Source organism: Dreissena polymorpha, chromosome 16 (genome assembly GCF_020536995.1).
Source record: "Dreissena polymorpha isolate Duluth1 chromosome 16, UMN_Dpol_1.0, whole genome shotgun sequence".
In the NCBI taxonomy this organism is placed as follows: domain Eukaryota; kingdom Metazoa; phylum Mollusca; class Bivalvia; order Myida; family Dreissenidae; genus Dreissena; species Dreissena polymorpha.
In genome coordinates this window covers 10,727,345-10,751,180 of record NC_068370.1, presented here as the reverse complement: position 1 = coordinate 10,751,180, position 23,836 = coordinate 10,727,345, and the positions used below count along the sequence as shown (strand labels likewise).

Genomic DNA, 23,836 nt, shown 5'->3' with positions numbered 1-23,836 from the left:
TGAGGGCACAGTAGTTGGGGGGGGACAAGAAATTTTTTATATAAAATTTCAAAGGGCCATAACTCTGTGAAAAATCATCCGACCAGAACCCGCTGATAATATGCACATCTCCTCTTGGTAGTGAAGCTTCCCATACAGTTTCATTGAATTCCGGTCATTAGTTGCTGAGAAATAGCCCCGACAAGAATTGCACTATATGTACAGTTGATGGAAAATTTCAAAGGCCATAACTCTGTGAAAAATCATCCGACCAAAACCCGCTGATAATATGCACATCTCCTCTTGGTAGTGAAGCTTCCCATAAAGTTTCATTGAATTCCGGTCATTAGTTGCTGAGAAATAGCCCGGACAAGAATTTCACTAAATTCACAGTTAATGGAAAATTTCAAAGGGCCATAACTCTGTGAAAAATCATCCGACCAGAATCCGCTGATGATATGCATATCTCCTCTTGGTAGTGAAGCTTCCCATAAAGTTTCATTGAATTCCAGTCATTAGTTGCTGAGAAATAGCCTGGACAAGAATTGCACTATATGTACATGGCTAAAAGTGAGGAAGGTTGAAAAAGCCTAAACAACCCTGGGGGGCCAGGGGGCTGGAAGGCCCCCAGTCAGCTCAATGGCGTCGCACTGGTCAGGGGCCCATGGGGCCCCCGGAAGCTCCTGGAAAATAGCATTTTAGGTGGCCAAGGAATGCACTATCCTGGCTTTAAATTTGGAACAAAAATTTAGTCCAGAAATTAATATTAGAATTTAGAATGAGTGAGAAAAAATCATATCTTATACACCATATTGCATTTTTTATACAGCTGCACTGGTCAGGGGCCCAGGGGGCCGAAGGCCCCTGGAAGCTCCTGGAAAATAGCATTTTAGATGGCCAAGGAATGCACTATCCTGGCTTTAAATTTGGAACAAAAATTTAGTCCAGAAATTAATATTAGAATTTAGAATGAGTGAGAAAAAAAATCATATCTTATACACCAATTGCATTTTTTATACAGCTGCAGACCATTTCTTGTTTCTTGTCTTCATAAGCTCCAAAGCTTACCTTTTACCAAAAACAAATATTTAAAGGTAAAAATTCAAAGAATTCAAATCAGAACCAATTGATGGAAACTTAACATATCACTATATCTTATTATCTATTTATAAAAACACGACGATATTGTTTGGTGAAGACACACATCACTTTATGGATTGTTGGAACACATTTCACTATACACTATAAACACACCCTGATGAAAGAATCTTGATTGATAATTAATTATGGAAAACAAATATCACTACAATTACACTTAATACATGTAGCAGCGCTTCCGTTTAATATAGGTACATGTTCCAACTCTATCCATTACCCGATAATCCAGTATTATTACGAATATAAACATTGAATTGTGGGATGAGGGAATTCCCATTGAACATGCGTTAATCACATGATGTGATTTGAGCGCATAGAGGACTGTTCATATTTAGTAATGACAACAAATCAACGGCCGAATTTAAAATGTTACACATACCTCCTTTCAGAAAAGTTTGCCTAAGTGAAAGCGAATTTCAGAGAATAAAAACGCCTCTTTCTTATAATTTTACGGAGTACACTTCATTCCGAATCGCGATATAACTTGTCAGGTCATTCATGCACGTAGACCATTATACATGTACACTGTATATGCATAGTTAGGCAATCTCAAAACACGTTATTTAACTATTAATTGCATTATGTGTTAAGGCCATTGATATAACAAAATACATTATTCAATTTTAGTATTTTCAAATGCGTAAAAGTAAACATGTTATCCGAAATCATTTCCAGATTTTATTATTCATGGAAAGTTAACAAAATTCTAGCGACAAATAAACGTTTCTCGTGTATTTCATGTACAAATGGAAATCATGCAAAAATTAGACTTCATGTACAACGTCACATCATTTTTTCTCGGGGAAAGCGTGGACTTAAATATTTTATTGCTGAATAAAAACTTCGTAATATTATTGTATACAGCTTCACGTGGGGTCGGCGTGTATTCGGCAGCCTGAGCCCTGATTGGCTGATGCGCTTACCAAGAAGAATTTGATTGACAGCTGGAAAAATCAATATTGGCCACTCGCTGAGAATTTCATTGAGTAAGTACCTCTTAGGCGGAGTTAACGGTCTGAATAACCTGATTAACTGTTGACATTTGTACGTGCTGTGTATTAGTAAATAGAGTACATGCGGATTATCGGACGTCCAAGGGACTTCCACCATTTGCATAATGGACGTACGGGTGCAAGTGAAGGAGTTTATTATCACTTATCTGTTAAACAGGCCCCTTTAGTGGCCATGGCTATCGATTCCAGTTCGCAAACGTGTTATACATGCAGATACGCAATCTTTTAAAGATTCTTTAGATCTCGGTTTCGATTGGAAATATTTGAGGACCAGCGGACCTACCACCTACCCTTACCCCCCCCCCCTCCCCCCCCCCAACTTTCTCATCGATTCTGGACGAATTGAGAGATCGACCTCCGGGGCTTAAAAAAAGCCGGAACTTCCGGAAAAAACTGTAACACTTTAAGCCATGTATGTACAGTTAATGGAAAATTTCAAAGGGCCATAACTCTGTGAAAAATCATCCGACCAGAACCCGCTGATAATATGCACATCTCCTCTTGGTAGTGAAGCTTCCCATAAAGTTTCTTTGAATTCCAGTCATAAGTTGCTGAGAAATGGCCCGCACACAAATAGTGCATGGACAGACACACGGACGGACAGATGAAGGGGCAACTATATGCACCCCCCAAAATTTTTTGGGGGAGCATAATAAATCGTGCATCGACTGGAGAATTATTGTTAAAGGGTTTTGAAACACGAAACATGTTAACAGTATAACCTACTAGAGCAAATAGAATTCATATTTACGGTTGGTCTGTGTTGCACATGTTAACTTTTTTGTGTGTAAATTACATGCCCATAATGATGTCATTTCATCGCTTACATAAACTACTGCATATGTACATACAATGTGCGGGTTCATATTGGTTACTATCCTGCAAGGCGATGTAATAATTCGGTTTCCGAACAGAGAACTATCAAAACTGTGAAAGTTCATGCATCTTAGTTGACTGGATAAGCTTTTACAGCGGTCGATCTGTTGTTGTGATAACAAACTAGAAATGGCGCGGCAGAGGCCGACGCGTATCCCCACGCTGCATGTTTGACCCAGGGGCGCCCCAGGGTTGGTAATGGGGCCATGCATAGTTGAGATTGACCGTATTGTCATAAAAGATGTTCAGTATAAAGAAGTAAATGTAAAATAACCTAAACAAGAGTGCCAAACTGTGACAAGATACGCCCGTTTGAAGGTTTTAGACACCATGCTCAATGCTTGAAATGCACTAAGTGACCTCGAGACTTAGATATTTACCCGGCATGACCCATATTTGAACTTGACCTAGATATCATTTAGATGTAACATCTGACTAAATTTGGTGCCGATCAGATGAAAACTACTTCAATTAGAGAGACGACAACATGCTTAATGCTTGAAATGCACTATGTGACCTCTTGACCTTGTTTTTGACCCGGCATGACCCATATTCGAACTTGACCTGCATATCATCTAGACACAACTTCTGACCAAATAAGGTGAAGATCAGATGAAAACTAATTCAATCAGAGAGTGGACAGACCTAGTTTTTGACACGGCATGACCCATATTTGGCCTTAACCTACATATCATCTAGACACAACTTCTGACCAAATTTGGTGAAGAACGGGTGAAAACTACTTCAATTAGAGAGCGGACACCATGCTTAATCCTTGAAATGCACTTAGTGACCCCGTGACCTAGTTTTTGACCCGGCATGACTAGATATTGTCTAGACACAACTTCTGACCAAGTTTGGTTATGATCGGATGAAAACTATTTGAATTAGAGAGCGGACACTGCTGTGGACGCCTCCCGCCCGCCAAGGGTGAAACTATAATACGTCCTGTTTTTAAAAACGGGCGTATAAAAATGAGTGAAAATCTATACCCTAATTTCTCCTCCTCATCCTGCTCTCCTAACAAATCTAATACTGAATCAACTTCACTGACGTCCATTATGTACATGTCATCCTCATTGGAATGACTTATGAGATGGCTGAAGATGCTCTCTTATAGCCAATCTTCTTGCTTCTGTTTTGGAAAAGTTATGTTTTTAGGTTAAATGGTTGACTTAATAGTAGCGTCTCAGAAATTTTCTATCACAATTTTGTACACAACAATGAAAATGTTGAATTTCATGTCTGTCTTTGCAGTGCCTGTTCCAAGTCCATCTTGCTTTAAATTGTTTCTCACATTTTTCCCACTTGAACAATTTGACAGATTTTCAGTAATGAGTCTAAAAGTGTAATTAAACAAATTGAAAGTTTCAGCCTTTTTATAGATTCTTGAGGCTCTATTCCATGAGTTTCTCATGCTTTTTATGCTTGACTGCATTGTATCTCTTCTCTCATATACAGGTGTCCCTTTGCGCCAATATTTTATAATCCCTTGTATAAACATTAGATGGATGAGCTAAACCATTTCACAGATGAGTTAACACAAACAATTTACTACTAAATACATCTCTGCACCACTATTGTGTAACACTATAATATTATGTGTTTTCAATACACAAGCTTCATTGTTGAATAATTCCTTTGTCCGATGAAAATGCTTGCAATTCTTCTGATTGGGTAGATAACCACAAAATAGATTTCGAAATCTAATCTAAGTTCAAGGTCAAGGTCACAGTCGTAAAAATTTGATGTGCATGGAAAGGTCTTGTCCAGATACACATGCGTTCCATAATATGAAAGCAATATCTGAAGGGACACAGCAGGTATGAGCCTTTTTCGAATCGCAGTCGCACATTTGAAACCTGAATGCTGACCTCAAGTTCGAAGTCAAGGTCACAGGGGCAAACCTTTTATGCACATGGAAAGGTGTTGTCCAGATACACATGCATACCAAATATGAAAGCAATATCTGAAAGGACACAGAAGTTATGAGCCTTTTCGAATCGCAGTCGCAGATTTCAAAACCTGAAAACTGGCCCCAAGTTCAAGGTCAAGGTCACAGAGGTATATTTTGTTATGCCCATAGTGTTGTCCAGATATACATGCATAACAAATATAAAAGCAATATCTGGAGGGACACAGTAGATATGAACCTTTTTCAAATCGCGGTCACAGATTTCGAAACCAGAAAACTGACCACAAGTTCAAGGTCAAGGTCATAAGGGTAAAAAATTGTGTGCGCATGAATAGGTGTTGTCTGGATACACATGCATACCAAATATGAAAGCAATATCTGAAGGGACACAGTAGTTATGAGCCTTTTTCGAATCCTGGTCGCAGATTTTGAAACCTGAAAACTGATCCCAAGTTCAAGGTCAAGGTCACAGGGGTAAAAAATTGTATGCGCATGGAAAGGTGCTGTCCAGATACACATGCATACCAAATATGAAAGCAATATCTGAAGGGACACAGTAGTTTTGAGCCTTTTTCAAATCGCAGTAGCAGATTTCAAAACCACAAAACTGGCCCGAGTTCAAGGTCAAGGTCAAAGGGGTAAAAATATGTATGTGCATGGAAAGGTCTTGTCCAGATGCACATGAATACCAAATATGAAAGCAATATCTGAAGGGACACAGTAGTTATGAGCCTTTTTCGAATCGCGGTCACAGATTTCGAAACCTGAAAACTGCCTCTAAGTTCAAGTTCAAGGTCAGAGGGGTAAAAAAATTTATGCGCATGGAAAGGTGTTGTCTAGATACACATGCATACCAAATATGAAAGCAATATCTAAAGGGACACAGTAGTTATGAGTCTTTTTCGAATTGCGGTCGCAGATTTCAAAACCTAAAAACTGACCCAAAGTTCAAGGTCAAAGGGGTAAACAATTGCATGTGCATGGAAAGGTGCTGTCCAGATACACATGCATACTAAATATGAAAGCTATATCTGAAGGGACACAGTAGTTTTGAGCCTTTTTCCAATCGCGATCACAGATTTCAAAACCTGAAAACTGGCCCTAGTTCAAGGTCAAAGGGGTAAAACAAATTATGCGCACGGAAAGGTCTTGTCCAGATACACATGAATACCAAATATGAAAGCAATATCTGAAGGGACACAGTAGTTATGAGCCTTTTTCGAAACGCGGTCGCAAATTTTAAATCCTGAAAACTGGCCCGAGTTCAAGGTCAAGGTCAAAGGGGTAAAAAAAATTATGCGCACGGAAAGGTCTTGTTCAGATACACATGAATACCAAATATGAAAGCAATATCTGAAGGAACACAGTAGTTATGAGCCTTTTTTGAATCGCGGTTGCAGATTTCAAAACCTGAAAACTGGCCCGAGTTCAAGGTCAAGGTCAAAGGGGTAAAAAAATTATGCGCATGGAAAGGTCTTGTCCAGATACACATGAATACCAAATATGAAAGCAATATCTGAAGGGACACAGTAGTTATGAGCCTTTTTCGAATCGCGGTGGCAGGAAAATCTCTGACCCGGCCCCGCCCCAACCCCCATAGCTTTTGACCCAGGGGTCAGATCAAAATTCTCTCACTGTCACCGTCGCACATATGCTCATAGCTACCATGTATGTAAGTTTCAAGGTTCTAGTGCTAATAGTGTAGGAGAAGCAGGTGGCCAGGACAGACGGACAGACAGACGCACATCACCACAATATCCCCACTTTTTCTCAGAAAAACGTGGGGATAACAATGAACCTAGCATTTTCAAACAGCATGAAATTAATGGATATTAAGTGGTGCAAAACTAAATATAAATCAGCACATCTTAAACTGCTATTTGTATAAATAATATTGATTGCAACATTATTTACCAATTCAAAACAAATTTTGTAAACCTGAACATGACTATGCTTCACCAGGAATGATTTATTACATAAAACTTTTATCTGCATCAGCATGATCAATCAAAACCTATATTAAACATGTGCTTACTGTATTAAATAACCACAAGTGGTTGTTTAATTTGAACCCTTTCAAATGTGTTGTATGTTTATTACTTGTTAATGGACCACTAAAAGTCTATGAGAAATTATAGTCGGTATAAATTAGGTAAAAGTTATTGTTAGTTTATTATTGAAATCATGGGCGAATCAGAGCAGGTGATGAATTATCAAACCTTCTTAATAAAGAAAAAAAGTGTGAACAAAACAAGCCATATTTAGTTTAAACGTTCAATAATACAAGGCCATATGTTATATATGTAGTTTCAAATACTATTATTGTTTCACTAAATAATTAGGTACATAATAATGTAATTATTGTTGCAATTATGTTACTACGTTTGACATTATGCTTTCGTCATGCATTTATCTCATTCATGTGACATTCTCCCAAAAACTTGTTTTGATTGCTTGTTTATGTAAATTGACCTTACTTTGAAATGATGTATGTTATGTATTTACTTCAAATGCATACTGTTATTGTATGATAAGTATATGTACATGTACTTTAATCATGATGATCTTTGTATGCTTCTGTCAAAATAAACTCTTCAGTTCTTTTCTTTATTGAAGGTGACCTTAAAAACAGAACATAGGAAAAACATCCATGTTAAAAACCAAGCATGGAAACAGGACACAATGTGTGTGTGTTTAATCCTAAAAACTTTTATTCCCTAAGATCAAACATTAACCCATTTATGCCTTATAGCGTCTAGAAAAAAGGCCTTGGCAAACAGCGTAGACCCAGATGAGACGCCGCATCATGTGGCGTCTCATCTGGGTCTGTGCTGTTTGCTTAAAGGAATGTCTGTAAGATATTTTCTAAATATAGAAATAAATCAACTAGACATCCCTTATTTTAAATAAATAAATTGATCCAATTTAGAAGGATAGGAGAGTCCACTAGGCATAAATGGGTTGAGAAAATGTTCCTTTTCCTGCCTGGTATGCATTTTGTGGGAAGGAAACATTAGTCTATATGTTACTGACAGAACCATTAGTTTATAGTGTTGTTGTCAATTTTCATTAATCAAGATGTCCTGAAAACTTCACAGCATTTGGCACAAAGCTAAGTAATAAATCATTCTCCTCCCTAAGATACATTGGTGGATATGATATCATTATATCCTAAATAATCACCCTGAGCCTTTGATTCTTGTTTGCCAGTGCAACACAGTAAGGGGCCAGAAACCTTGGCATAAGAAGACTTTTACTATCATTTATTGAGAATGACACGGTTGCTGGTAAACATGTTTTAAATGTGAAGTTAATAGATCACCTTGAGAGATATATACAAGATTGTCAGAGAAAGCAGAACTCATCTGGCATAGGAGGTCAAAGATGGAAGAAATATCAGACAGAAGATGATATAATGATTACATGCATTTATTTAGGCAAAGGTGCACCAAGACACTGAAAATGAGATGTAAAGCTGAACCTATCAAGAATCTTTTATGATAATGTCTAGTTTCCAGTAGAGGATCTATTTACATGTAGTATGGTTCAACATAACAAAAGCAAGACTCATTAAAGGTATTTGATAAAGATTAATACCGTATTTTACCATGTATAACGCGCTACCATGTATAACGCGCATGCGATTTTTTAAAGCCAAAATGGAGAAAAAAAAGAATTCAAGACCAAAAACCCGAAAATTTGGCCGAAAATGGCCGCCATTCTTATATTGCGCAATCATTTAATCGGAGTTTTTCGGGCGCTTAATTTTTTGTTTTAAAGTAGGGAGCGTTTTTCAATCAGGAGCATGGGTTGCATAGCACTATATTTTTTGATAATTTTTAAGATTATTCTCTCGTGAACACCGATATGTCCTTATTGCTGCGCACTGCGCGTGTTTTTTCAAGACCCCTGCGCGTTAAATTCGAACCACCATTACCTATTACTCACATTTGAACAGTGTAACATTTTCATTACCTGCCGCTCACAACATCGTATGACATCTTCTGCAGACCCGCAACATCGCAATGTCCAATTTTACGCAAATCGTCCGTGGATCCCATTTTATTTTTCATCGACTTAAATAAAAGTTCCCCATTAAGAGATGCTCCCCATTAAATCCAGTTTGACCCGGTATTTCGCGCCTTCACTGCGTCTAGTTGATATTATAGTGAGACAAACAATACACCCGAACGCTCAATTCCATACAGTTGGCGTTATTGGCGTAAAGCCATTTGACAAATATCATTTGTTTGTCTCTATTGAAAGAAAATAAAACGAGTCTATATCTCTATTGTTGGTTTGTAACCTACGTAGTATACTCGCACAGTAGCATATGTATGCAGAGATCGGAAAATGATTGATAAACGTATTCGTCGTTTCAATGCTTAGGGCCGAGTAATTTCGGCAAATCGGAACTCAACCTACGTAATACACTTGCTCAATTAACCCTTGAACTCCACCTCCGTTCTCTTCAAAAGGTTCGAAGGCGGAGCTTTGCACGTGCTATTATTTAATTGGACGATTGCCATTGAGGAACAAACACACAATTGGTTCGGCATGTTGATTGCTAGACAAAGGAAGCCAATTTTGTCGGCGAGAAACTTGTCGCTTTATTGCTTCAGACAGGAAGCGGCTTTCCTTTGATGACGTCAAACTGTCTATTCACATAGAGTGCAAATTTTCGGAATTGCTAACATTAAACTTTGGATTAAATTATCAAAATAAAGCAAAAGCGAAGTTGAAAAATATGATTGAAATAATTAGCCTCAGTTCAAATAAGACGTTTTGCGTTGTAAATCAACGAGTTTTCATGACAACAAAAACTTTAACAAACAATACCGCGACGCACGGGGATCGATATAGCTCGATTTTTTTTAATGAACAATCAATGAAGAAGTGTGAAAACACCAACAAAGACATTTTTTTCATCTTTTAATTTTTGTCAAAACTGTTACTACCCCGTTCATTCCTAACCTTTCCCGCTATATGTTGTTTCGACAACCGCCCCTTCAGTCTATAACATTATAGGGTGTAGTTTTCTGCAATAACAAAAATGGCGGCAATTGTGAAGATTTACGATTACGAAATGGAATTTGTGCAATTTAGCAACCAGGAAAGCGTTGTGTCAATGTATTACGCGCACTGAATTTTTATTTTGAAATTTGAAGGTAAAAAACCGCGCGCTATGCATGGTAAAATACGGTAATAATGCAAGCATAATTGGAATCACAAACGAAATCAGACATTTTATTTAATTGTGTTCATTACCTTACATTACCATTTATCTGGCAACTGACCTCAGGGGACAAATTAAAGCTTTTGAAAAATCCTTCCATTTCATTAACCTTTACTCTAAGTGTAAAAAAGTCAATTCAGGAAAAGAAAACTATTGGAATTTAAAACGTATATATGACTGTTACTATACAAAGGGAAAGTATATGTATGAATAACCTAGTGACCAAAAACCTGGGTTGCCCCCCTTCAAAAATGTGAGCATTGAGAAATTCACACTCACTTTTTTCCAGGTGTACAAAATATATCATAGATGAAACATAAAATTCATTATTACCCTCAATTGGCTCTGTGTTTTACTGATACACATTTAAAAGACAAGAGGACCAAGATGGCCCTAGTTCGCTCACCTGAGAGGAGTCGGTTAATTCAATCTTCACCAAATGTCAAACTTAACCTAGATATTGTCCAGACAAACATCCTGGTCAAGTTTCATCATTATTGAACCAAAACACTGGCGTATGGAGTGTTTTTGTTTTTGTAAAATTTGACCTGGTTACCTATATTTTGAGTTGACCCCCCTTACCAAACATCAAAATTTGCTTACAAAAATAAATATTATGACCAAGATGCATAAAATCTGAAACAAAATTGTGACCTCTAGAGTGTTTACAAGGATTTTGTATAATATAATGAAAATTTAAAAAATCTAAGGGCAATAATTATGGCATTAATTAATTGATTTTGCTCATTATCAAACTTGACAGAGATCTTTCAGCAACTTTGATAAAGAATGCTTGAAAAATGTGAATGCTAGAGTGTTTACGGACGGCGGACAAAGATCCTAACACCTCACCTGAGCAATCAGGTGAGCTAAAAAGTGTGTTTCACCGATCTGAGCCATTTTTCAACTTGTACGAGAAATCAATAAAACCAATGTATTGACTAAGTTTCACGATTATTAGGCAAAAAATGTGACTTCTAAAGTGTTCGATCACAAGGTTTCTCTCTAGTCACATAAGGAAAATTGCCCCACCCCCCTGGGGGCCATGTCTTTTTACCGATCGGGACCATTTGCGAACTCATCTGAGATATATATAGAACCAATCTTTTCACCAAATTTCATGAAAATTGGGCCAAAAATATGACTTCTAGAGTTTTCACATGTTTTCACTATATACATATAGAGAACAAGGGACAAAATTGTCACAAAACCAGGTTTTCATTGTGAAAAAAAAATCTGATAAAGGGAGAAAACTCAAACTGAACTTTTGAAATGACCAAAAAAAATTAACCCCCTTTGTAAGTTTTTTTTTTTTTTTAAATCTATTTTTAGTCGTGGCGACCTTGACATTGGAGATATTGACGTGATTCTTTCGTGGGACACACCGTCCCATGATGGTGAACAAATGTGCCAAATGATTTTAAAATCTCACAATGAATGACATAGTTATGGCCAGGACAAGCTCATTTATGGCCATTTTTGACCTTTGAACTCAAAGTGTGACCTTGACCTTGGAGATATCGACGTAATTATTTCGCGCGACACACCGTCCAATGATGGTGAACAAATGTGCCAAATGATTTTAAAATCTGACGATGAACGACATAGTTATGGCTCGGACAAGCTCATTTATGGCCATTTTTGACCTTTGAACTCAAAGTGTGACCTTGACCTTGGAGATATCGACGTAATTATTTCGCGCGACACACCGTCCAATGATGGTGAACAAATGTGCCAAATGATTTTAAAATCTGACAATGAACGACATAGTTATGGCCCGGACAAGCTTATTCCGCCAGCCCGCCAGCCAGCCAGCCCGCCAGCCAGCCAGCCAGCCCGCCCGCATTCGCCAATCTAATAACCAGTTTTTTCCTTCAGAAAACCTGGTTAAAAATGCCCTGCCCACTGGTGGCCATATTTTTTCACTGATCTGGACCATTTTCAGACTCATCCGGGATATCAATAAAACAATTATTTTGACCAACTTTCATGATGATTGGGCAAAAATTGTGACTTCTAGAGTGTTAACAAGGTTTCTCTATAGCCAAAAAAGGAAAACTGCCCTGCCCACTGGCGGCCATTTTTTTCATCAAACCGAAACCACTTTTGAACTCAACAGACATATCATTAAGGCAAACATTTTGACCAAATTTCATGAAGATTGGACCAAAAATGTGACTTCTAGAGTGTTAACATGTTTTCACTATATACATTTAGAGAAAAATGCCACTGGCGTCCATGTTTTTTCACCGATCTGGACCATTTTTGAACTCGTCCGAGATATCAATAAAACCAATGTTTTGACCAACTTTCATGATGATTGGGCAGTGAGTAATACAGTACAATGTAATTACTCAAAGTTTTCAGACACTTAAGAATAACTTTTTTTCCCATGTCTGAAAATTTAGATAAAAACAAGACATGTGTTTGTCAGAATCACAATGCTACCTTCTGCGCTGCTTTGAAGCCATATATTTGACCTTTGACCTTGAACGATGACCTTGACCTTTCAAAATGTGCAGCTCCATGAGATGCAGAGATACAAATGCATGCCAAATATCAAGTTGCTATCTTCAATATTGCAAAAGTTATGACAGATGATAAAGTTTTCGGACGGACAGACTGATGGACAGTTAAAAAACTATAATTTATGCCACCCTTTGGGGGCATAAAAATATTCACAAAATAAAGGAGTCCAAAAATTTAGAGACAAAAAGTATGTTTGTTCAAATTTTAACACACACTATAAAAATATTGCATTAATGATCAGATATTGGCATGAAATGTGTAAAGGGTTAATTGTTTAAACAAATAATAGTATGTGCTTGTAAAATACCTCGTTGTGTAAAGTAAATTACTTTTATAGAGGTTTCACTTAAAACTAATGTGTGAAACCATTGCCATTTACCGGTACTCTAATACATACACAGTAACGCAATGTAATTAATAGTCATTCCCCTAAGGCATCTATCAGCCAGATTTTCTTACCTTAATCTGGTTGTACATGTAAAAGCGCATGATCAAAGTGTCACCAGATAAGCGCCAACATTTAGAGTCATTTATTTTTGGAACAATACCCCTTTGTCTAGAACTTTAGCCATGCAAAATAATTATTTTGGCTAAAAACGGGGCAGTTAAAAAAATATTTAGTTTCTGAAAACTTGGAGTAATTACAGTAGCTGGAATTATCCATAAACAAACAACTAAGGCAATAGCCCACATCAGATATTTAGTTACCCATTTTTGATCTACAACTAAGACAATAGCCCACATCAGATATTTAGTTACCCATTTTTGATCTAACAAATAAGGCCTTTCAGTACCCTTAGTGGAGCCAGATATTCCTTTAACTAGGCATTTCAAATGTTGAAGTAAACAAGTGAATAATAGATAACATGAGAAAGAAGAATCTGACAAATATTGAAAACAGCCAAACTATCGTTTATAATATGAGCCTCCCTTTGGGGCTTGATACATGTGAGTAAAGTGTTGTCCAAGATTACCCTGTGCAGTCCCGACAGGCTAATCAGGGACAACACTTGTTGTTAAGGCGGAATGTGTCCTCCCTCATCATCCTGTGCGCACAGGCTATTATGGGATGACACTTTACCCACATGCACTAAGCTCCGTTTTCACAGTGCACAACTCATGTTTCCAAAAGTTTAGGTGTGGACGTAGGCTTTGTCTAGCACTCACCTGCCCAACTCACAAGCCATGACTGGCTCTCGCAGAGGTTCTTGAGAGATGGCACAATGCTTCCATCTCGCTGCTAAATCTGCTGCCTTGTCTTTCTGTAATAATAAAATCAGTATTACAGTCTTCACGAATAAAATGCTTGAAGCACAGTGGGCCAAGTTATTAAACATCTACTCTTTCCACTAATGAAATTACAAAACCTTGTTTGACTTTTTTTTAAATGACATTATAGCGGACAACATAGCTCCTGAATAGACTGTGCGGATGCGTAAGTAAGGCTGGAGCTACACTCGCCGCATACCGCTTAAAGCAGATAATATAATATTTATGTTTTATGTTTAACTTGACATTATCCTCATCAGATGAACAGCCAGATGAAGAAAACAGAGAGCTTTCACAAACATTCATATCCCTAGTCAACATTTGATGAGTTAAAATTTATTTATTCTGTTGTGTCCATACCAAAATGACACAACATCTTCATTGTATCATGCTTTTGACCAAAACCCCTCAAGAAGTGCTAGACGGTACATGTTTTTCCATTTTTAGAAGTTTATATGTATTTGCTGTTTATTAACTTTATTAATGACTATTACGACAATGTTTTTCATGATTTTCAGTTTTCATTTGAAAGTAGGTCATGTTTATTCCAGGGTGATGCTATGGTTTTTAATTATGTAGCATGCAATTATGTTAGTTTGTTTTTGGATTAATAGTAGCTTTATCAAGTGTTATATATGCTGCTTATTTTTTAATAAAATGTTAAAATAGTTTAAAAAGAACATGAGCAAAAGTTTTGTTTTTTCATTAAGTTACTTTTTTTAGAAAACAAGCACATGTGCATAGTGACAAATCTTAGCAACCAATCAGAAGGGCTGATACTACGAGACAATTGTACATAAAACAATTACTACAGGGAGCTAAGTCTAGCCAGATTTTTGATATTGCTGATTTAAATGCAGTTTTCGTTGTTATGTCCAATAATACACATTTAATTATAGATTGACATATAACACATGTGTGTTTTTGTGTTTGTTAAATTCCAAAATTGGTATGTATTTGCTATTCATTAAGAGGGACAATACTATGGATAGACATGCTAACAAGATCTAGGTTGGCGCTAAGAAAAAAAATCTAGGGGGGTCCGGGGGCATGCCCCCCTGAAATTTTTTGGATCCTAGATCGTCTGTGGTGCGTTTTGGGGCTATTTCCTGAGCAAATTAATTATGACTATTTTTTTCTAAAATTAGCCCTTTTTTTTGCTTGAAGTTTTTTTTCTTCGCTGGTGAGCCACTCGGGCCATCCATAAAAAATTTCTTTGTTTGGCATAACCCGACCCAGGTAAATTTGGGTGGGTAGGTAGGTAGGGATTTTATTTTTTGTAGTATTTTTTTTCTGACATTGAACTCCGACATATACCAAACTGAAAGGACATAATCAAATAAAGCTCCAAGTCTTCTGCCTCATGAAAGGAAATTGGTAAAGATTTTTCTGCACCGTCCGTATCACCGCACGTGTATTTGTAAGTTTATTTTTTGTATAAAGATCATCGAAAATATCATCGACGAAAAATACTTTATCCGAAAACAAGAGTCAGAAAAATTGTACGCATTTGCACATGAAATGAAATGTGCATATCGTTTGACTACAGAAAATGAAAACAAGTAACCTAGCAAATACGTAATTAATATACTATTTGGTTGACATATTACTTTACAATAGCATAGTTTGTGAGTAAAAAACCACAAAGTAATTATAACATTTTAATTTCAATCAAGAACAGAAAGGTGTAACATCTTTTACATGTAACGCATAATTTAATTACCATCCTTTAATTCAGATCGATAGACGGTAGAATGTTGTAAAGTGATCAGCTTAAAAATAATTTATTGAGAACAATAAAAAGAAAAAAAGAGTAGAACAAGAAAAGAGAAGAGAAAAACAAATGAAACAAAAACGTGACATAACCTGTCAATAAATATTTCTAAGCTGACCACTTTTTATCTTTCTACCGAATATTTACTGATCTGAATAGACCAGTTTCACAATACCGCCGCTGTTGCTATTTTTTTAGATATCACATACGCGTCGAATTTCAGAACGAGGCTGAACGTGTATAGATCTTTGGCAGATGATATTGATGATTATAAACCAGTTAATTTTTATTTAATATATTAGGGATTGTCATGAGTACTGACACTAGTTACAATAACTGCAAACATGCATGCGTTGTTCAGTCAATACATTGATGAGGGGTATAAAATAAACATTCTTTCACCTAAGTCATATTTTAAAGCCATGGTATTTAGAACCACAAGTGTATACGTGTATATACATTTTATTTATACATTTTATTTCATCTTTATTAAAATTCAAGATACGCACGATCATCAGAGCAAATGTGGTCTGAAGAAAAAACATTGATAAACGCACAAAACAAATCTTTACATAAGTCGTGTAATACAAAACGGTCTGTGTTCGTTAGTGTATAGAAGAACAAAATTAAAACAAGCATTTTCTTTGACCACAACGGGGTTAAATAATGTTTCCGAAAAATACAGACTAAAGAGATTTATGACATTAAGTGACATATATTTATCACTCATTATCACGTTTAAAGAGAAATCAAGTGCATGCATAGACAGTTCAGTTTGCTCCACATTCGTTTTTTTCACCTGTATAAAAGAATTCTTCATTATTGTCTTTCACTGTAAAAGAAAATTAATTCAAGTTAAAAGAAAAAGACATAACATTTAAATAGTGTAATGTGCTTTGCATTTTATATTGCTTTTTCTTAGAGTCAACACATCTTACACGGTCGATCGATCATGAATAAAATTGTACAGACCAACAAACATACTTTTGAGAATTTAAGTTTTATAAATGGATTTATAATACTGCGTAATGACGAAGTTTAATGACGGAGTTTAATTTTACCGGTACCCACTAAACAGGTTTCGTGTTTAGTATAAAATTTTATAAATATTTCAAATGCATAGGTATTAAGCACTTAATTATGTATCCAAACATTCTTTCACAAGGACTATCGTTCCTATGATAATTTTGACAAAACGGACATTCGTTCATACGTTGTTCTAACTACCCAGACATTCATTCATTCATTTTGACATCTCGGTCAATCGTTCCAACATTATTTTGACACACCGGATATTCGCTCCTACATAGTTTTTACCCTCCGATTTCTGCTAGGTTTCGCAAATAACAGATCTCAGTGTAAGTTGATTTTTTAACGTTATCATTCTCATGATTACGATAAAGTCTTACAACAGTATAAAGTATTACACAAAATATGATATTTTTTTATATTAAAAAAACAAACTAAACTAGTGACCTGAAAATCAATAGGGGTCATCTGCGAGTCACGATCAATGTACCTATGAAGTGTCATGATCCTAGGCAAAAGTGTTCTTGAGTTATCATCCGAAAATCATTTTACTATTTCGGGTCACCGTGACCTTGACCTTTGACCTTGTGACCTCAAAATCAATAGGGGTCATCTGCGAGTCATGATCAATCTACCTGTGAAGTTTCATGATCCTAGGCATATGCGTTCTTGAGTTATCATCCGAAAACCATTTTACTATTTCGGGTCACCGTGACCTTGACCTTTGACCTAGTGACCTCAAAATCAATAGGGGTCATCTGCAAGTCATGATCAATCTACCCATGAAGTTTCATGATCCTAGGCGTATGCATTCTTGAGTTATCATCCAGAAACAATTTTTCTATTTCGGGTCACCGTGACCTTGACCTTTGACCTAGTGACCTCAAAATCGATAGGGGTCATCTGCAAGTCATGATCAATCTACCCATGACGTTTCATGATCCTAGGCGCATGCGTTCTTGAGTTATCATTCAAAAACCATTTTACTATTTCGGGTCACCGTGACCTTGACCTTTGACCTAGTGACCTCAAAATCAATAGGGGTCATCTGGGAGTCATGATCAATGTACCTATGAAGTTTCATGAACCTAGGCCCAAGGCTCTTCGAAGGGGGGCATAATTAATAAGGACACATTAAATTACCGGATAACATGCCTAGAGTGTCATATTATTTTGAAAAAAAGTGATTACAATGACCGGGATAGCAATTTATATAATTCAGGAAAGAATCTCCGGGCTGTCAAAATAACGAAGGAACGAATGTCCGGGCAGTCAACATTATGTACAAACCATTATCCGCATTGTCAAAATAACGACGGCAGGAATGTTCAGGTTGTCAATAAACATAGGAACGAATGTCCGCCTGTGTGAAAAATAGGCTAGACGAATGTCCAGCAATCACTGTATTGTTATGATAAAACTGGCTTATATCTATCTGTATACTGTATCTAGTTACATTAGTCTTAGAAATTACTACGTAATACTACTACCACCAGGATAGACATTGGGTATCATAAATGATGTCAAATGACCAGGCATCTACCAAGGGTGGTTTATGACACCATGCTGTTATTTAGCATTTGTCGGCACAGTATCTGATAATAACGAGATAATGGGTTTATGCTTCAGGGGCTATTAAACCACAAATGAATTAATAAACAAGATAGATCTTTATTAAAACAGCGCGATAAAAAAGCTCTGACAAAGAGTATCAAATGTGTGCACAAATGAAGTAAAACAAGTGCTTTAATCAAGATTTTTTATAATGTATTGACACTTAAACTGGGAAGTACATATTTATTACTTATTCTGACAATGTAATATTGTGTTTTCTAAATCATAACATCGCCAAATTAAGAGTGAAAGGTTGAAATCAGATGCGGCGTTGCATGGGACTATTGTAAATGGTTACACGTTCAGCCTCGTTCTGGAGTTCTGCGAGAAACGTGACTTTGCGCTCTTATCAATTTAGGCCTATTGTGAAAAGGGTCCATTAAAGAGTGATAATTAAATACTTAATTATGGCGATAATATTACACATCTCTGCCGATTGCCAATTAAATTGAACGGTGATAATTAATTTGTTTTTTACTCCCAAACTATCCTGAACGACAGCAGCGTACTTTAATTAAAGGGATACGAGAAGAACAGGAGCGGTTTAATTGTATTTAAAGTCTAATTAATTGCATATGCATATGTCAAATAAATAGGCGACTCAAATAAATACCTATATGCGTTTTGTTGATTGCTATTTTAGATATCCTTGAAAGAGCATTCAATTAAATGACGCAAATAACCGGAACGGGTAAAAATCAGAAAGCAAAAATTTAGCAAAAAGAATTTTCGGCGAGCAAAAAAATTTTTTTTTGGAAAGTGACCAAAAAAAAATTCAGTCGGGCCGATTTTAGTGGGTTGGTCGGGTTATGCCAAACAAAAGAATTTTTAAGGATGGCCTTGCTGACATTTTGCAGCCGATTGTTGTTAAGATAGACACAGGTGGTGTAGTAATAGTGATTATGATACATTAACACCGTTAAACAGTTTTCGGTACATGTGGTATTTAGGTTAGAAACCACTAAAACAGCCGGCCCGTCTCGTTAGTAATTATACAACATTTTATGAAATCCAGCCATTACTTTTTTTCATTTTTTTGTTTTTGAAGAAATGCGTGAGAAATTACTAAGTCAGTGTGAGAACGTCAATGCATGCCACAAACCGTGAGACTCAGGGCAAAACAGTGAAACTTGACAGGTATGATTTCATAACTGACTTGGGCTAGCATCCGATGTCGCTTATTGGAGATATGCAGGGTTGCATCTAGAAAAACGTAGAAAGGGGTTCTGGCCCCCCACACTTTCAGGAAAAGGGGGGCTTGATCCCCTCTAACAGATAAAAGAGGGGGACTCAAAGAAAAGATTTATTAAACCGTAAAGGGAAGTTACTCTTATCTACTTTTCTAGCCAATCAAAATCGCTGTTTCTTGGGAAATAAGTTTATAGTGGCTATGTCAATAATGCCATAACTCCGCCCATCTTATTAAATGACAATTCCGTACTGGTCGATTCGATAACATTGAATAATAACATCTATAGGCAGTGTCCGACAAATTTCTTATTTTTCAGGTAGCCCACTGGGCTACCAATAAAAATATTTGGGAGCCCATAAAATTTTCCTACAAAATGATAAGAGGCAGGTTTTCATCTTTATTTTATTTCTTCATTTACATATACATAATATGTATACATACATATACATAAAACAGCAAGTAGTCTGATGTACATGTAGTCAATATCGTAAATTAATGTTACAGTACAGGCACCGTGTACTTAAATGTAAATGTACCAAAGAAAAACATATACTACATGTAGATATTACATGTACCGTATTTTACCATGCATAGCGCGCAGTTTTTTACCTTCAAATTTCAAAATAAAAATTCAGTGCGCGTAATACATTGACACAACGCTTTCCTGGTTGCTCAATTGCAAAAAATCCATTTTGTAATCGTAAATCTTCACAATTGCCGCCATTTTTGTATTGCAGAAAACTGCACCCTATAATGTTATAGACTGAAGGGGCCGTTGTCAAAACAACAAATAGCGGGAAACGGTAGGAATGAACGGGGTAGTAACAGTTTTTACAAAAATTAAAAGATGAAAAAAATGTCTTTGTTGGTGTTTAAACACTTCTTCATTGATTGTTCATTAAAAAAATCGAGGTTTATCGATCCCCGCGTCGTCGCAGTCTTGTTTGTTAAAGTTTTTGTTGTCATGAAAACTCGTTGATTTACAACGCAAAACGTCTTATTTGAACTGACGCTAATTATTTCAATCATATTTCTCAACTTCGCTTTTGCTTTATTTTGATAATTTAATCCAAAGTTTAATGTTAGCAATTCCGAAAATTTGCACTGTATGTGAATTGACAGTTTGATGTCATCAAAGGAAAGCCGCTTCCTGTCTGAAGCAATAAAGCGACAAGTTTCTCGCCGACAAAATTGGCTTCCTTTGTCTAGCAATCAACATGCCGAACCAATCGTGTGTTTGTTCCTCAATGGCAATCGTCCAATTAAATAACAGCACGTGCAAAGCTCCCCCTTCAAACCTTTTGCAGAGAATGGAGGTGGAGTTTAACGGTTAATTGAGCAAGTGTTTTACGTAATTTGAGTTCCGATTTGCCGAAATTACTCGGCCCTAAGCATTGAAACGACGAATACATTTATCAATGATTTTCCGATCTCTGCATTAATATGCTACTGTGCGAGTATACTACGTAGGTAACAAACCAACATTAGAGATATAGACTCGTTTAATTTTCTTTCAATAGAGACAAACAAATGATATTTGTCTAATGGCTTAACGCTGATAACGCCAACTGTATGGAATTGAGCGTTCGGTTGTATTGTTTGTCTCACTATAAATACTAATCAACTAGACGCAGTGAAGGCGCGAAATACCGGGTCAAATTGGATTTAATGGGGGAAATATTTTAAGTCGATGAAAATAAGATGGGATCCACGGACGATTTGCGTAAAATTGGACATTGCGATGTTGCGGGTCTGCAGAAGACTTTGTCATACGAGGTTGTGAGTGGCAGGTAATAAAAATGTTACACTGTTCAAATGTGAGGAAAAGGTAATAGTGGTCGAATACAACGCGCAGCTTGAAAAAACACGCGCAGTGCGCGGCAATAAGGACATGTACGGTGTTCTCGAGAGAATAATCTTAAAAATTGTCGAAAATATAGTGCTATGCAACCCATGCTCCTGATCGTATAAACGCTCCCTACTTAAAAACAAAATATTAAGCGCCCGAAAAACTAAGATTAAATGATTGCGCAATATAAGAATGGCGGCCATTTTCGGCCCAACTTTCAGGTTTTTGGTCTTGAATTATTTTTTTCTCTCCATTTTGGCTTTAACAATTGCATGCGCGTTATACATGGGAGCGCGCTATACATGGTAAAATACGGTATGTGCACATGTATGTGTACTTAAATTCGGACAGCACGTTAAGTCTTAAACGTAAATAAAGCGTTTAGATGATCAATACGATTGACTCATATGGTGTTAATCAATGCAATTGCCCTTTTTAACAACAAATACCGAGTTTCAAGAAATCAAGAGTATTAAAGCATTTATTTACTTGTGTCCGACTTTAAGTACTGTCCAAATTTACGTATTTCATCCGTATGTTACGACACTTGTGTGCAGTCAGTATACAATACAATAATTGTTTCAATAATGAAAGAACTCGTGTTTACATGATATTTTATTAAGAGAAAATGTCAATGCCAAATAATTCGCGATATATCCCGGTACTTTAGTTAAAATTCACAACGAAACTTTTAATGGAAATTAAATGATCTCAATGTTGTACCCGCTACGAAATTTTTTTTATTTACAAATAAATACACCCACGCCAATTTTCGCACGCTTTTTATCAAGACAAAGAAATTCATTTCTTAAATGTAGAATTTTGTAACCTAAAATAGCTGTACACAACGCGTGCAAACCGTGGCAGGTTATTTACGCATGTTGCAATACAACGGTCCTGATTGGGAGCTTATTTCATCATATCTTTAAATAGAACCATATGCCGAAATTCATTTGACACTTTAGACAATTTCAAACGTTTGTGTTTATGACTCTTATTGTCAATATTACCCACCCATAATTTGGTTTTAAAAATATAAACCGGGTATATATGGGATTATTGATAAACAGTCGATTAATCCAATTATCGGTTTCGTTACCGTTTTGAAGAATCCGCTATTGTTTTGATTTATTTAATGTTTGGCGTCCTTCGATATTTAACGACATCAAAAACGTTGTCGCTATTACTCATTGTTGCGGTAAACAAAGAATTCCAAACTGCGAAATGATGTTGCATCATGTGCGCCAACTATCCAACCGGCTCTCATTATATTATTAGCAGACGACAAATGTTGATTCTGATTGGATGATTAAAATACACTGTTACTGTTTAAGACATTACCGCAAGTGATCGGTGACTGATTAGATAATTGATTGCACTTTGTTATCAAATTATACGCAATACACAGTGTACAAACGCAAGGTCAGCGTGTTTATTCTACGTATGTCTGTCAATAAACCGGGCTACCGCTCTTATAGATTTATAGTAGCCCGGCGGGCGTCAGCTGGAAAATTTCAGTAGCCCGATGAAAAATTTCGGTAGCCCCCGGGCTCCGGGCAATGGATTTGTCGGACACTGCTATAGGTCATTACACTGCCCGCTTCAGTGATTCAGTTATCAAGTATATCGCCGAGTAACCCAAATGTTCGAAAAAGTCTGGTCCCAGTGTAAAGCGTGACAAATAAAGACATTAGCCATGTGGATTATCGACCTAAGCGGTAGTCATTATCCCCTGGGGCCTTTCCGGTAAGGGTATTATCTGCGTAATCTTATCGACGTTTCTGGCGATTTATACGGCCTGAAAACAGGCATTCACATTGTGCATTTGAAAAGCATAGGGTCTTTTTTTTTAAATCAAAAATTTTATGAAAATCTTATTTCTAATCGCAAGCCAGGAATTGTTATGGCCAATAGCGATTTCGGCGATCGGTAACGCTAACGTAGAAGATAAGAATGTGGCTGTTAAAAAAATATCGCTATAAATAGGCATGGTTACATAAAACATGTTTTACTGAAATTGAAGTTTTACAGCATTTTTTTATATTATAAACATTTGGAATAATATGTTTCCCAGTAAAGGAAAAAATATATGCTTCCTAACAAAAATCGTAATTCTTATCCGAAATATAATCCGAACATGTTTTTTTTTTGGTAATTATATTAAAGTTACATTTTATATGTAAATTACCTGCTCTGGTTTTTGCTTTGTTCGAATAAGTTCATCGCGTTTAGGAATCGTTCCACCGTCACATCCCATTCTGTTTGATAAGTGCGATTATGTACGTTCCGTAATGTTTCTGTCAAAATATTTCCGGATGTGTGAAATGATATATGCCTCTTATTAGTGTCGCAAACAATCTAATTTATTAAAATACTGTATCATTCTTATAAAATTTGTTTTAA

At 36.5% G+C, this 23,836-nt stretch overlaps 1 protein-coding gene and 1 long non-coding RNA gene across 2 annotated transcripts in view; both read right to left on the bottom strand.

The window, feature by feature from the left end:
* Positions 1-23,787, bottom strand: part of LOC127862326 (replication termination factor 2-like) — a 38,908-nt gene extending 15,121 nt beyond the window's left edge. Inside the window, exons 1-2 of the mRNA XM_052401410.1 lie at positions 23,622-23,787; positions 13,874-13,968 (exon numbers count right to left, since the gene is read on the bottom strand). Of these exons, the coding sequence (XP_052257370.1) occupies positions 13,874-13,968; positions 23,622-23,690 (164 nt within the window). The 5' untranslated portion in view covers positions 23,691-23,787. The remainder of the gene's footprint in view (positions 1-13,873; positions 13,969-23,621) is intronic.
* Positions 11,443-12,066, bottom strand: LOC127862333 (uncharacterized). Its single transcript, XR_008040549.1, has 2 exons — positions 11,850-12,066; positions 11,443-11,687 (listed from the first exon to the last, which is right to left on the bottom strand). It is a non-coding gene; the product is annotated as an uncharacterized LOC127862333 (long non-coding RNA).
* Positions 23,788-23,836: the final 49 nt, after the last annotated feature.